Genomic DNA, 14,407 nt, shown 5'->3' with positions numbered 1-14,407 from the left:
CAGATTTAAAGATCAAGCTGAAACCTGACCTGGAGAGGGGGAGTTGGGATCCATGTTGGGTAGGCGGAAGACATAGTGGATATATGAGGAGAGAAGGCTGTTTCGCCCATGCATATCTTGACTAGTGTCCAAGTACTTATGTAGACGGTTCACTATAGATGCCATCACTTCAAAAGAGGCCTGACCAAGATTCACTACAGTGAATAGAAAATAAAACGCAAGATAATTAGGAAACCGTCAGGAGACTAGCAACTATTTTATGCAGTTCTGAAATAAATTAATCAAATATATGAATAGCAAAGTTATATACTTTTTTGGAGTTTAATAGAAAACTTTGTGTGTAAATGACTTGATCCTAGCGATTATAAAAAGGGAATCCAATTTTAAAAAAAATAAACAAGTTATACGACCAACTTCTGATTTGATTCACAAACGAATCCTTCAGTCTAATATGTGAGCTGGTTGAAAATAACTGATTTAAAATAATGATTTGTTTTTGATTTGCCATTGGAACCCACTATCCTATTAGCCCAGTATTTCTTTAAAGTTCTAAATATTTTCTGTGTGTTTTCTGAGAGTATGTAGGTTGGAGGACTGCAAGTACCTATCTGCCCGGCTATAACAGGAGGCCGCACCATCAGCAGAACCAGTTTGTCCAGCAGTAGGTGAAGGAAGCGCACCACAGGCTCCAGCTGAGATGAATTCAAAGCTGCGATACTAGACTTCAGCTCAGCCTCCAGATTATTCTCCATAATGCGCATGTCTCCTATCCTCACAGGGAACATGTGCTCATCCAGCACATGCACCAGAGCAAAGAACTTATCTAAATACTGGTCCTGGGGAAAGAAAGAAACACATCAGAGAATGCATGTGTTTGTAGGCTTTAAATGAATCAGCATTTTGACAGTTTAACTACTAGTTACCTGCGTGTGGATGGTGGATGCAGCCACAACCTCTACATTAAACACCCCTCTGTGGTTATCCACCCATTTCATTCCAGGAAGAGGAACCTACACACAAATGCATGAATGAACTTCCAGTATAATATCTTTCAATGAACGGTTATTATTATACATTGCTACCCTAAAATGCTGTCAAACACTCAAAAACAATCATCTGTACTGTATCATCCCACTGCACTGTTTTTGAAAAATAACATCAATGCTAACAATAATGGTATCCTCTCGATACAGTAAAAATAAGTACTTGGTCTGTAAACAAAATTGTAAAAGCATGTTCCAGTTTGTTTTAACATTGTTAAAAAATATTGTTGCCCAATGAGGAAACTCTTAACAGCTAATGCATTAAATGAAAGGTACTTGACATAACCTAAATCTCATTAAAGAACTTCCGAGCTTTATCTATGTGTGTTGTATGACAGAAACTGCCTTACATCAGGCGAGAGAACAGAGTAAGACTGAGGCGGTTTCTCCAGCGATACGGGCAGACAGAAGTGACCAGTTCTCAAGCGTCCATTCTGCAGCATGGGAATCCACTGAGGGAGACAGAGACACAACATTTATTATAGGTGGGAACCTTCAGGCACACCATGATTAGATTTGATTCAAGGAGTCATACTCCAATACCAAAATTCTCAATGCATCTCAATAGTTCACAACAAAGCAAATCTATGTTATCGAATTAAGGTGGCTCGTTGCCAAAATCTGTGTAATCTGATAGATGTGTTCTCTATTAGCACTGTGCGAGTGCTTATTTTGTGCTTGTGAACAGCAGTGCTGTTCAAATCTCACTAAAGCTGCATTTATTTGATCAAAAATGAATAAATGTTTTAGCAGCCATTACTCTAGTCCTCAGTGGGAAGGTTCACGACTCATTTTTGTCAATCAAAAATTAATCATCAATTATCAATTGTCATTAATCGTCAATTTGTCAATCAGAATGAATCCAATCTGTTTTGTATATCCAATAATGTCAAGAATAATTGTTGTATTTTTCCTTGATGACATATCTAAAAAGAAAGCTGACATTTATGTCAGAAGAGGTTTTTTAGTAACTATTTAGTAAATATCCAGTGTCATTCACTGACCAGTTCGTAAGACATCTTACACATGTTTGTATGACGCAAAACGTATGTAAATATACGTGCATTTGCACAACATATTTTTTAATCTGATTGAGAAAATAGTAGGGTATAATTGTTTACATGAGTAATTTTTATTTCCTGTTGATTTGGTATTTCAGGCCTACACATCTTTCAATCTGATCGACGTTTAACTCGGATTGAGCGCATTCGGAAAGTTCGAAAGTTCAGCGTGTGATCTACTGACGACGTGCAAATTAAAGAACACAGATGCAGCCGGATCATTTCCATAACGACCAACCCAATCTACCAAGAGCAGCTCAAAGTCTGGTTTAAGACATGCTTTTGGGCGTTAAAAAAATGGCACAAATACCAGTTTCACGCCAGTTAGATCACGCGCTGAACTTTCCACTCTCATTGGCACCTTAGTAAATCACCTTGCATGACTCATTTAAAAACTCTCCTCCCATAAATTTTGCGTCAGAAAGGGTCACCCGGTGTCCACGCCTTTTTCAGCACACATTTTTTTTACAGTGTGTCTTTAGTAAATCCTGACAGTAATATTTTTTTAATGCCAAAAGAGGGTTTGAAAACCAGGATACAATTTTTTTTTTTTTTATTAGAAGAAATCAAGTTCAAAAGTCAAACAGCATTTATTTTACTTTGTCACTCTTTGATCAATTTAATGAACCATTGCTGAATAAAAGTATTAATTCTTTAAAAAATTAAATCTTACTGATCCTAAACTCTTGAATAATAGTGTGTGTGTGTGTGTGTGTGTGTGTAGCACTGTATGCACCGTGTATCCAACAGGCGTCTCCAGTGGAGTGTTCTGTTTCTGTTGACAGCTGACGTGGTAGAAAGTGAAAAGGATGTGATGATGGTCGGTCAGCGAGGCTGGAAGCTTGATTTTAACTTCATCGTGGAAATCAGGTGATCTGAGAAAAGAACATTTGAGAAATTAAAAAAATATATATACACTCACCGGCCACTTTATTAGGTACCCCATGCTAGTAACAGGTTGGACCCCCTTTTGCCTTCAGAACTGCCTCAATTCTTCGTGGCATAGATTCAACAAGGTGCTGGAAGCATTCCTCAGGGAGTTTGGTCCATATTGACATGATGGCATCACACAGTTGCCGCAGATTTGTCGGCTGCACATCCATGATGCGAATCTCCCGTTCCACCACATCCCAAAGATGCTCTATTGGGTTGAGATCTGGTGACTGTGGAGGCCATTTTAGTACAGTGAACTCATTGTCATGTTCAAGAAACCAATTTGAAATGATTAGAGCTTTGTGACATGGTGGAAGTAGCCATCAGAGGATGGGTACATGGTGGCCATAAAGGGATGGACATGGTCAGAAACAATGCTCAGGTAGGCCGTGGCATTTAAACGATGCCCAATTGGCACTAAGGGGCCTAAAGTGTGCCAGGAAAACATCCCCCACACCATTACACCACCACCACCAGCCTGCTCAGTGGTAACAAGGCATGATGGTTCCATGTTCTCATTCTGTTTACGCCAAATTCTGACTCTAACATCTGAATGTCTCAACAGAAATCGAGACTCATCAGACCAGGCAACATTTTTCCAGTCTTTAACTGTTCAATTTTGGTGAGCTCTTGCAAATTGTAGCCTCTTTTTCCTATTTGTAGTGGAGATGAGTGGTACCCGGTGGAGTCTTCTGCTGTTGTAGCCCATCCGCCTCAAGGTTGTGCGTGTTGTGGCTTCACAAATGCTTTGCTGCATACCTCGGTTGTAACGAGTGGTTATTTCAGTCACTGTTGCCCTTCTATCAGCTCGAACCAGTCTGGCCATTCTCCTCTGACCTCTGGCATCAACAAGGCATTTCCGCCCACAGAACTGCCGCTCACTGGATGTTTTTTCTTTTTCGGACCATTCTCTGTAAACCCTAGAGATGGTTGTGCGTGAAAATCCCAGTAGATTAGCAGTTTCTGAAATACTCAGACTAGCCCTTCTGGCACCAACAATCATGCCACGTTCAAAGTCACTCAAATCACCTTTCTTCCCCATACTGATGCTCGGTTTGAACTGCAGGAGATTGTCTTGACCATGTCTACATGCCTAAATGCACTGAGTTGCCGCCATGTGATTGGCTGCTTAGAAATTAAGTGTTAACGAGTAGTTGGACAGGTGTACCTAATAAAGTGGCCGGTGAGTGTATATATATATATATATATATTGTAAAAATCTCAGTGTAAACAATCCATTTCTTATGCAAATCCAACAAAAAATTGACCAACGGTCCAAAATCACGTACAACTAACACTGTCACTGAGCTGATGTTTGATCTCATGTTGAAGACTTCTGTATGAGTTTTTAATAGATGCTGCAGCCATGAACTCACCGATTATGATAGACTACAGAAGTGTAAGCCTCCTTTGAATACTCTGCACAGCTGGATTTCCCAAAGATTACCTAAGAGACCATGGAAGAATGAACAGTAAGTATGATTCCACCTCACCAAAACAAGAGAGTGCTTTCCCATGACATGTTTGGCTATATGAGACTTTGTAAATTAATCAGTCAGAACTTACAGGCATAGCGTTGCTAGGATCTTCCCCATTCATGAACTGTACTTTCACTGTAATGTTACGGGCAGAACCTTGACGATTTGCGAAGTTCAGGCTCTGTGGGTTCACGTACAGGAGGTTCCTACAAGTGCAGGAAGACAGAGGAAGGAAAGTTGTTTATACATCAAATGTTTGTTCCCTACTGCTCCCATTCAATTAAATAGACATTTTAATATATATATTTTTATATATACTTATTTACATATTTAGACGTTTTTCAAGCAGCTTTTGTAAATCTTATATTCAAAGGTAAATAATTCTGGAAATGTTCTTCTGGTTTCTCAGCCGATTCCTTAACTGAAATAAGACTACCGGTATTTGAAAATGAGACAGAAATGTGTCCACTGTCCATGAAATAAAAACAAAGGTGATGATGAAATCAACAACCCATGGTTAAAACTAACAGGAAATGGAAACTTTGAAAGTTAAAGTAATTTCAAAATATTAGTTTCATAGTTTCTGTTCACATGTGAAAACATCTTCAAAAAAGCCCAGAATAAAATTTGGGGCATTAACATTATCTTTTCCATTCTTGCACAGCCGTTTCCGTTCTGTGGTTACAGTAGCTGCAGGAACAGACAGAAATACTGCAGTGACGTGGAACATACTCTCCTGGGAAACCCCACAGTCCGCAAAGGTCACAGATTTCCAAGGAGCACATAACTCTCATGAACTCTCAATATCACCTCCTCTCTAATGTGGTGTGTATGTATCACTTATTTCATACTGTGATCTTTAGTTCAAATTCAAAAGGAGAAAATGAGCAAGGGAGGAGTGAATAAGTTGTGCTATTCAGAATATTCCCATATAAATTGCATTCAAATACAAAAAAATCCCCAAGAGGTTAAAAAAAAAAAAAAAAAATTGGAGCAATTCCAGACAAAACTGTTCTTCAGTTCAGATCTATCTAGATCAGCAAACTCATCAAATAATAACGGGTTAATAATTTTTGATTTGGCACCGGGTGTAAGAAAGGACATTGGAGATGATATTTCTATCCACAACGCTGACACACAAGCTGAATGGCCTCTGGGTACACAATGGGAGTCAGGTCGTGTTTGCTGTATCCAAATAAATGGATTGAGGCCAAACTTTGCGCACCTATCTGAACAGAACCAGTTAGTACGTACTTGCAGCAGGGCAATGATTATACACCACTGAAACACAGCAAACATAAAACAAGTTATATGGCAGGCAAAAAAAATCACGTTTGTTTCACCCTAAAACAGAACAGCGTCCATAAATAGTTTCAAACAACCATATATTTTGCTAGACATGTTATTTATTTAAATTACATCAAAGACACTTGACATTTCAGACATAACATATTAGTATATCAAAATAGTTTAAACGTCTGCATTTACATGCGCAAGAATATGCCGATATTTGAATTTGGTCATATGCTGAAGCAGAAGCCAGCGTCATGTAAATCCAATTATCACAACTCAATGACAACAACTCAACTTAATGGAAAATAACATTCATGTTTAATCAGAATATGTTCATTATCTTGTATGCAGGAATATTGCTATAGTTGATGTATTTTATTTGTAAAATTGTGTTGAATAGAGGAGATTATTCCACAATTAAAACATCTGGAAAAACAACAACGATTCACTAGATCAAAAATAGTAACAGGTTGAATAGTTTATCAGTAGGGTCCAAATTTAGGGTGTTTGTAAACATTTGGTCAAGACTAAACTGATCCCCATTACAAGCTGCTAAGATTAAATATTTAAAAACAGCACATGTGAACAAAGTAAACCAAGGCTAAAACATCTTTACTGAAAATTGTTGTTGAAAATGAAACTCTTTCCCAAATGTAACATTATGCAACATTTTACCAATCTAAGTGGTTGACATGAAATGAGATTTTGTGTGTGTGTGTGTGTGTGTGTGTGTGTGTGTGTGTGTGTGTGTGTGTGTGTGTGTGTGTGTGTGTGACTGTGTGTATTACATTATATGTATAACAAGAGTGATTACAGCATTATAGCTGTATAATGCATTGAAAATTGAAAACCTAATAGTAAAGGTTTTTAAACCATAGAATTTATTCAAATTACTCAAATATATTAACAAAATTATATTAAATTATAATTATATTAAATTATATTAAAATTGAAACTACTGGCCTGACCAGGCCAACAGAAAAATAAAAGCACTGCTGAACCCTGAGGGGAGATTAATATGGAGCAGCAGTAAATAAAAAGCCTGTACATATCAGTGCAAATGGCACAAACTCCCCCAACTTCAATCACTCATTTCTATTACCGCCTGAGCCGAACCGTTCTGAGATCCAGCGACGATCCTGCTTGTACATGCAGAGCCTCTCAGTGGCACCTGAGAGTGATGCTCCGCTGATTCAGGAGGCCATTAAATCAAAGCCAGAACCATAAATCGCATACTTTTATAATTAATTCCCATCAAGCGGTGCATGCACAGAGCACCAAGTGGCCGCGGTTATGATGTGATCGATCGGCAGGAAGATTCATCAGCATCGTTCATCTTTGCTTATCAGATGCAACCAGGGACCAGGTTATGGATGTGTGGTGAGTGGGGGAAGTGTGTGTGTGTGTGTGTGTGTGTGTGATACTGTAAATTGTCTGCACAGAGTAAACTTTCCACAGATTTGGAGGAGGAGGCTCAAGCAAAGCTAGATTAATAATTACCAAATGCTCCCTCCCCCTTTCAGTGTAGCGGTATATATTTGAGGAATCTCTGCTGTTTTTGTTCTCAGAGTAGGAGATGAGAAGAGTAGCGAGAAAGGGAGGTTAAAAGAGACTAGCACACAGACAGACATTGACAACGGACTGACACACTGAACAAACCGCCTAAAATGATGTCGATTTTCCTGCTTTTTTGGCTAAGCTTGTCCACAACAAGCGCAGCCTCTAACCTGAGAAAAGATCCAACCGAGGCGCCTATCCTAATAACCGCGCCGCCAACTGAGGTTAGATCCCGCTTTGCCATGTTAGATGACGTACGACTCCTGGCTAACGGTTTGCTCCAGCTCGGCCAGAGTCTCCGAGAGTTTGTGCACAAAACCAAGTCCCAGATCAACGACATCTTCCAGAAGCTCAACATCTTTGATCGCTCCTTCTACCAGCTCTCAGTGGTCACCAGTGAGATCAAAGAGGAAGAAGAGAAGTTAAAGGAGACGACCATATTTCTGAAGGCCAATAATGAGGAGATCAGAAACTTGTCACTGGAGATCAACTCAAAAATTAACAATATTCTCCAAGAGCGAAACCAGTTGCATAGCAAGGTTGGAGGACTGGAGGAGAAGCTGAAGGGCTTGTCTCAGAGCATGATGCCTCTGGAGCAACTTCAAGAGATCACTGCTTTGAAGGTGAGTCAGAATTTCAAATTATAAAGGTCCAAATTCGCATAACTATAGGGCGTCGCAATACCAATTTTTAAAAAAAAATAGATGTCTAAAAATGCATGTGAATCATATTTGATGGCAGGAGCTACAAAAAAAATGTAGATCAATAAAAGTTCAGATAAAATGTACTGATCATATAGCTGTACAGGTCAGCTGAATCTAGTTATGCATTTACTCCATTAACAACTTTTATCTGTTGCAGGATGTGATTGAAACACAAGAAAGGACCATTACAGACCTGCTTAAATCTGTTAAAGAGCAACACGAACAGCTAAATTACCAGAAGACCAAAATTAAGAGTCTTGAGGATAAGGTATGTTATTTTCATTACAAAATTCAGATTATGCATTTTATCATTCAATGTATTTTTTAATAAAAAGGGTCCCCACACTTATTGCACTCAAAAACGAAAATTTTCAGGCTAACGAATATATATATATATATATATATATATATATACACACGTGTGTGTGTGTGTGTGTGTGTGTGTGTGTGTGTGTGTGTGTGTGTGTGTAAATATATATATATATATATATGTATATATGTGTGTGTGTGTGTATGTAAATATATATATATATATGTATCTTTCTTTTTTTTTTTTTTTTTTTATAACTGGATTAAAATATATTTTTTAATAAATTAGACAGTTTAATAAAATTAAAGTCAAGTGTTTAGAAATCCTACAGAATATAAAATAAAGAATATTTACTGAATTTAAAATGATCATCACTTTAACTCTCCTGGCTTTATTTGCATTCACTGAGATTAAATATATTCATTTATTTTCAGGTGAACTATGACACTTTTCAAGACACAGCTGAAAAACCTTTGGATTTAAACCCAGAAACGCTAGACCCTTTTCGGTACCTAACAATCAACTCCACCAATGGAACTACAGAAATAAATGGTAAGAAGAGCATGAAATCAATTAGCGATTTAAATTGTTGCTTTATTAAAACCAAAACCATCAACTGTGTGTTTTTCTGCACAGACTTTCCAATAGACTGTAGTGATGTGTTCAAAAGAGGCCAGAGGACCAGAGGAATTTACCCAATCAAACCCAATCAATCTGAACCTTTCTATGTTTACTGCGAGATAAGTTCTGGTAAGAGACCAATAATGCACTTCTAATCAGACTTCCTACTGATATCTGTTACAAAAACTGTGACAGGTACATCACAAAGGGCACAAGAAACCCTACCTAGGTGGTTACAACCCTTACTAAGAAGGTTGTGCCTTTATCGCCATTCTTATGGAACTAGGATTCTCTTTTTACGGTTTTCTTTAACTCTTTATTTTAAGATGGAGCAGCAACCGTCATTCAGAGGAGGGAGGATGGTTCTGTTGATTTTGACCAGTCATGGGAAAAATATGAACATGGCTTTGGCAAATTGGAAAGTAAGTATGCCCTTTTGTGTCACGTCACGTTTCCTTCTCTACTACTCCTACTATAGATGCTTGATAATATATGAACAGCTTAAGCTTCTGTAGTATGATTCATCTTTAGCTGAAGACAATTGCAAAAAGCAAATGATGCTATACACTTGAAGCAGAGGCAACAGATTCAAATTGATTCTAATCACATGTCTCTTCCTGGCATGATCATTAAAAATGATTCAAGGAAGGACCACTAGAAATGGAAACTTCAGCTTTTAACTAAGCACAAATGTCCTTGTGTTACAGAAGAGTTTTGGCTTGGCTTGGAGAAGATCCATTCCATTGCTCAACAAGGAGAATACATTTTACACATTGAACTGGAAGACTGGAAGGAGGAAAAGAGATTCATAGAGTACATGTTCACCCTGGAAGGCCCTGCGTCTGATTACGCCCTTCACGTGGCACCTTTGTCCGGAGATCTGCCTGATGCCATGAGCAACCACACGGGCATGAAGTTCTCAACCAAAGACAGAGACAACGATAATCATGACGAGTCCAACTGTGCCCGCAATTACACAGGTATCAAACGGTCAAATTAAATATTTAATATCATACAATACATAATTGACTAATAATTGTTCGCTGGTTTCAGGTGGTTGGTGGTTTGATGCATGTGGGGACACCAACTTAAACGGGAGATACGCCTGGGTGAGGCTGAGGACTCGCCACCAGCGCAGGAAAGGAATCTACTGGAGGCCAGCCAAAGGAAGCTCCTTCACTCTCAAATCCACAAAGATCACCATCAGACCATCAACCCAGTTTAAATAATCCCTGACCCTAATCTCACTCTCTATTGGGTAATTCAGAATCAATTAGAGGTGTCCCACTGGCAGTAGACACTGGCCAACAAAGCTTTTCCCTTTCTCTACAGACAGCCGAAACTGAATGATGCAACTGCAACAGGTCATTGACTCTGGTAGAGGGTAAAAACCAAGTCAAAGGGTTATTGCAACATGTTAGTTCAAAATCTTCATAGGTCACCAGATAACACACTTGTAGCTTACTGACCAAGAAGAAAATCCCAAAACGAAAAAGTTAAAATGGCAAGTCGAGCACACCTCTGAAACAGGATCTGGTGCATGTTATTATCAAGAGTCAACAGGAATGGATAATATTATAGAACTGCACTGCATTCAACTATAGAACTACTCAACATAATTTCACATATTGTATGTTTACTTAAAGAATGTATTTAAGCAATTTACACAAATGTGCAACAGTATAAAAGCAATGGGTAACACTTTATAATAACTTTCATTAAATCATAACCATAATGCTTAAGAACACATTTATATTATATTATATACAAAAAATGCCATATATATGCTCTTGTATTTTTGATATTGAAAATTATTACAAAGTGTTACCAAGAAATGTATCGTTATGGTCTGCATGTCTCTTTCTGTTACTGAGTCATATTGACTCCTGGTTATGCTTTGTACATACTCAGCTGTATTGTGTATATTTAGTTTACAGAATGTTTCTCAGTGATGGTTGGGTGCATCATATTTATAGCAACACATTTAGACAATATTAAAAAATAAATCTTTCTTTAAATTAGCCACTTACAGCACTCGAGTGAAACTATCGTTCAAACTATATACTTGGACGAACGCGGAAAAGCTTCTTTTTTTTTTAACTGGTAATAACTGTAAACCACTGCATAATGAAAACAAATTTCAGCAATATCTTCTCAGCAGAGAACACAATATATGACCAATTTCATTGGGGGCTCACAACTGAAATTAACCAGTTTCCACACAGTTTAAAGCTACTGTTAGTTTGTGGGGGAGAAAAACAATTATTTAACTGATACTAAACAATCCAGCAGGAGGATCAAGCTTAACCTAAGGGGGAAATCAACCCTTCATAATTAACATGTCATACGACTTGCATATACGACAGACGTGACACATGTGATAAATCTAGAGCATGAAATTTGTCTGCAGTAAACTTTTGTCCCAATCTGCCTATTCAGCACAACTCAAATCAAGGCTGACTACACGGATCGTCCTAAGGAAGATAACAAAGTTGGCACAGGCTGAGAGTGGACAAACATGTCCTCTGAATGACAGGTTATGTCAACATATGCAGAAGATAAGCATCTTTGTCTAAACCAACCTTGACTAAACTAGTAAGCTTGAATAGCGGGTTTAGACCATACAGCAAGGCCGACTGCTTACACAGAGCGCAGTTGGCTATTTAACAATGAGAAAAAGTGAGGCAAGGCTAAAAGTGAGGCCAATTCTAAATTTAATCCAGACCAGTGGTTCTCATCTAGGGGGCAGAGCCTCAGCAAACATCCAAGGAAAAATCCAACAAAAGCCAACAAAATGTTTAAAATAAGACAAAATAATTATTTTAATTCACCCCCCAACAACTGTTTGGTTCATTTGAAGAAACAGGATATATGAGGTAGTCTAATTTTAAAATGGTGATTTCTAGACCTGGAAAAGTTATGTAAATTAATAACCAGCTAAAGCATTTTTATAAAGAATATATATTTTATTAGTTATGCCATGCTTTTAAGCCAAATATTCTTTTTTAATCCATGTAAATTCACTGGTTTTAAAAGTGTAGAATCCCTGAAGAACATTCAGTTCCCAAAAATTCTGGAATCCTGAAATGTAATTATATTAATTTTAGGGCTGTCAAATGATTAATCGTGATTAATCACATCCAAAATAAAAGTTTTTTTTACATAATATATGTGGGTGCACTGTGTATAATTATTTTATATATATAAATACACACACATGCTTGTATATATTTAAGAAATATTTTCATGTATATACTGTATATAGATTTATATATAATTTATATTATATATAAATATAAATATTTTATATATAAATAATATTTTTTTCTTAAATATACATGCATGTGTGTGTATTTATATATATACAAAATAATTATACACAGTGCACCCAGCCACCCACATATATTATGTAAAAAAAAAAAACGTTTATTTTGGATGTGATTAATCATTTGACAGCCCTAATTAATTTTAATTATTTGTATTTTAACTTTTTTAATTTACAACTAAGAGTGCTCATAGATTAAAAACAAAACTGGTGGCCTTTGAATATTATTGTGGTGTTGGAGTAAAAAATGTTGAGAATCACTGATCTAGACATTTAAAAGTTGGTTATACCTGTAAGTGGTGTTGGGCACATAAACGTCCCTGGCAGGGAACTCCAAGATATCTTTTGTTGGCCGCACTCGACTGTCAGGGTAAGGCTTCAATTGGAGCAGCTCAGGCGTCAGGCAATAGTGAGGGTTCTCAGGGGCTGGAGAGATGTCGATCTTCAGCTGGGCTAAGGGCATAAAGTAAATGAGTTACATAGCTCAATGCATAAATGGTTCATGATGTCAAAATAAATTGCAAAAACATGCCAAGAGAGCTCTACCTGTGATGGGCCTCAGTCTACGCAGCACAGAGGATGGACGCCGCATGTCGGCTAGGAACTTGTAGAGATCTTCATCACTTAGTCGATCTCCTTCCTAATATGATATATAATATAATATAAATAACATATCAAATGTGAAAAGCTTTCATTCATTAGCTTTTGCAGTCTGACCTATGCAATGACGGGTAACTGGACAGTCAACTTCCTATGATTTTTTTCTTTTAGAATAACAGCGTAACCTGTTTGAAGAAGTTGGTGACAGTCAGGGTGGCAGGCCTGAAGCTAGTCAGACTGCATGATTCGTCTCCGCTGGTGGTTCTCTCCAACGAACGACGCCCCACAATACTAGAGTTCCTCCGTTCAGACCACGAGCCTTTCCTCTCTGTGTGATGGTGCAGAGTCACGAGTTAGAAAGAGAGCCAATAAAGAGCAAAAATGAAAGACAAAATGAGATGCGGCAAGTCCTACTTTAATGGGTTTCGTCACCCATTCAAATGTTGTTCGGAACACTAACCTCAAACTGTGCAAGTCCAAGTACAGGATTAATCCGCACAACCATTGGTGTCGTATGTAGACTCACCTGAAAGCCCCATCTCCAGCTCTGTGTCTCTCTCCAGACTGCCTGCACTGTTCACTATATTCATGAGGTGTATGGCCGTCCAGGCAAAGGGCATCCGATAACGCCCTAGTCGCTGACAGAACTGTTCGGACTGACTGCGCAACTTCTCAATCTTTTCCTTATTCTGTGGTACCCAGGAAAAGAAAAGAAATACCAGTCACCATGTTAAAGTGAATTCCACCAGGAGTTGGTGTATAATGTACAAACTATAATAAAATGCTTACTTTGGCAGCATCAGACTCTTTAAAGACCATGTAAGGCTCTGCACACTCTCCAATGTCTCCCTGCTGTAGCACCTTCTCAAGCTGAAAGCAAACACAGAACAGATGAGCATTGATAATGTACTGCATTCAGTCACAAGTAAACATTAACGTAATATTAAAAAAATGAAATAATCATCAAACATGCCACTACAAAAAGAAACCTATACATTTATTAAATCCATTCATACTTTAGCTGTCTAATTGGCTTGAAAATATAAATTTACGCTAGAATGTTAAAAAGCACATAAATAAATTAATTACATTATTACATGGCTCCAGTCTTCAATATCACATCAGATCCTTTAGAAATCATTCTAATATGATGAACTGGTGCTTAAGATTATAAATAGTAACCAACCTTGATAACAAGGAAAACATCTTGGGAAGGGTAGGTGATTGAAAAGACGGCAGAGCGGGCCAGGGTGGAGATAGCAGCCGATGGGATGTGTGGTCGGAGCATGGCCTTCGTTTGCTCAGAGTTCAAGTCAAAGTAAAAGTTCTCTGATATCTGAGGATTAAGCCAGGAAAATGATAGGATGCATTAATGTGTGTGGGAGTCTCTAGGGACAACTGTCATCTTTGAACAGGTGACTACTACCCTCTAGTGTTGAAATCAGTTAGCAATGTCATGTTTTCTCTACAAACAAATGTAAC

The 14,407-nt window shown here is 37.9% G+C and overlaps 2 protein-coding genes across 18 annotated transcripts in view; one reads left to right on the top strand and one right to left on the bottom strand.

Moving 5' to 3' along the window:
* dock7 (dedicator of cytokinesis 7) overlaps positions 1–14,407 on the bottom strand; it is a 57,020-nt gene that overhangs the window by 32,412 nt on the left and 10,201 nt on the right. For all 17 annotated transcript variants that reach the window (XM_056258889.1, XM_056258894.1, XM_056258898.1 and 14 more), the window contains exons 9-21: positions 14,112–14,261; positions 13,715–13,795; positions 13,452–13,614; positions 13,111–13,253; positions 12,872–12,965; positions 12,616–12,778; positions 4,604–4,721; positions 4,414–4,484; positions 2,841–2,979; positions 1,394–1,495; positions 924–1,010; positions 605–836; positions 30–194 (exon numbers count right to left, since the gene is read on the bottom strand). In XM_056258889.1, the coding sequence (XP_056114864.1) occupies positions 30–194; positions 605–836; positions 924–1,010; positions 1,394–1,495; positions 2,841–2,979; positions 4,414–4,484; positions 4,604–4,721; positions 12,616–12,778; positions 12,872–12,965; positions 13,111–13,253; positions 13,452–13,614; positions 13,715–13,795; positions 14,112–14,261 (1,708 nt within the window). The remainder of the gene's footprint in view (positions 1–29; positions 195–604; positions 837–923; positions 1,011–1,393; positions 1,496–2,840; positions 2,980–4,413; positions 4,485–4,603; positions 4,722–12,615; positions 12,779–12,871; positions 12,966–13,110; positions 13,254–13,451; positions 13,615–13,714; positions 13,796–14,111; positions 14,262–14,407) is intronic.
* Positions 7,388–10,474, top strand: angptl3 (angiopoietin-like 3). Its single transcript, XM_056259028.1, has 7 exons — positions 7,388–7,988; positions 8,227–8,337; positions 8,814–8,931; positions 9,016–9,129; positions 9,327–9,422; positions 9,708–9,980; positions 10,054–10,474. Exons 1-7 carry the CDS (start codon positions 7,476–7,478, stop codon positions 10,227–10,229), a joined length of 1,401 nt encoding a protein of 466 aa, XP_056115003.1. The 5' UTR covers positions 7,388–7,475; the 3' UTR covers positions 10,230–10,474.

This window comes from Rhinichthys klamathensis, unplaced genomic scaffold (genome assembly GCF_029890125.1).
Source record: "Rhinichthys klamathensis goyatoka isolate OS25496 unplaced genomic scaffold, OSU_Roscu_1.1 h1tg000007l_1, whole genome shotgun sequence".
In the NCBI taxonomy this organism is placed as follows: domain Eukaryota; kingdom Metazoa; phylum Chordata; class Actinopteri; order Cypriniformes; family Leuciscidae; genus Rhinichthys; species Rhinichthys klamathensis.
This window is presented reverse-complemented; position numbering and strand designations above follow the sequence as displayed.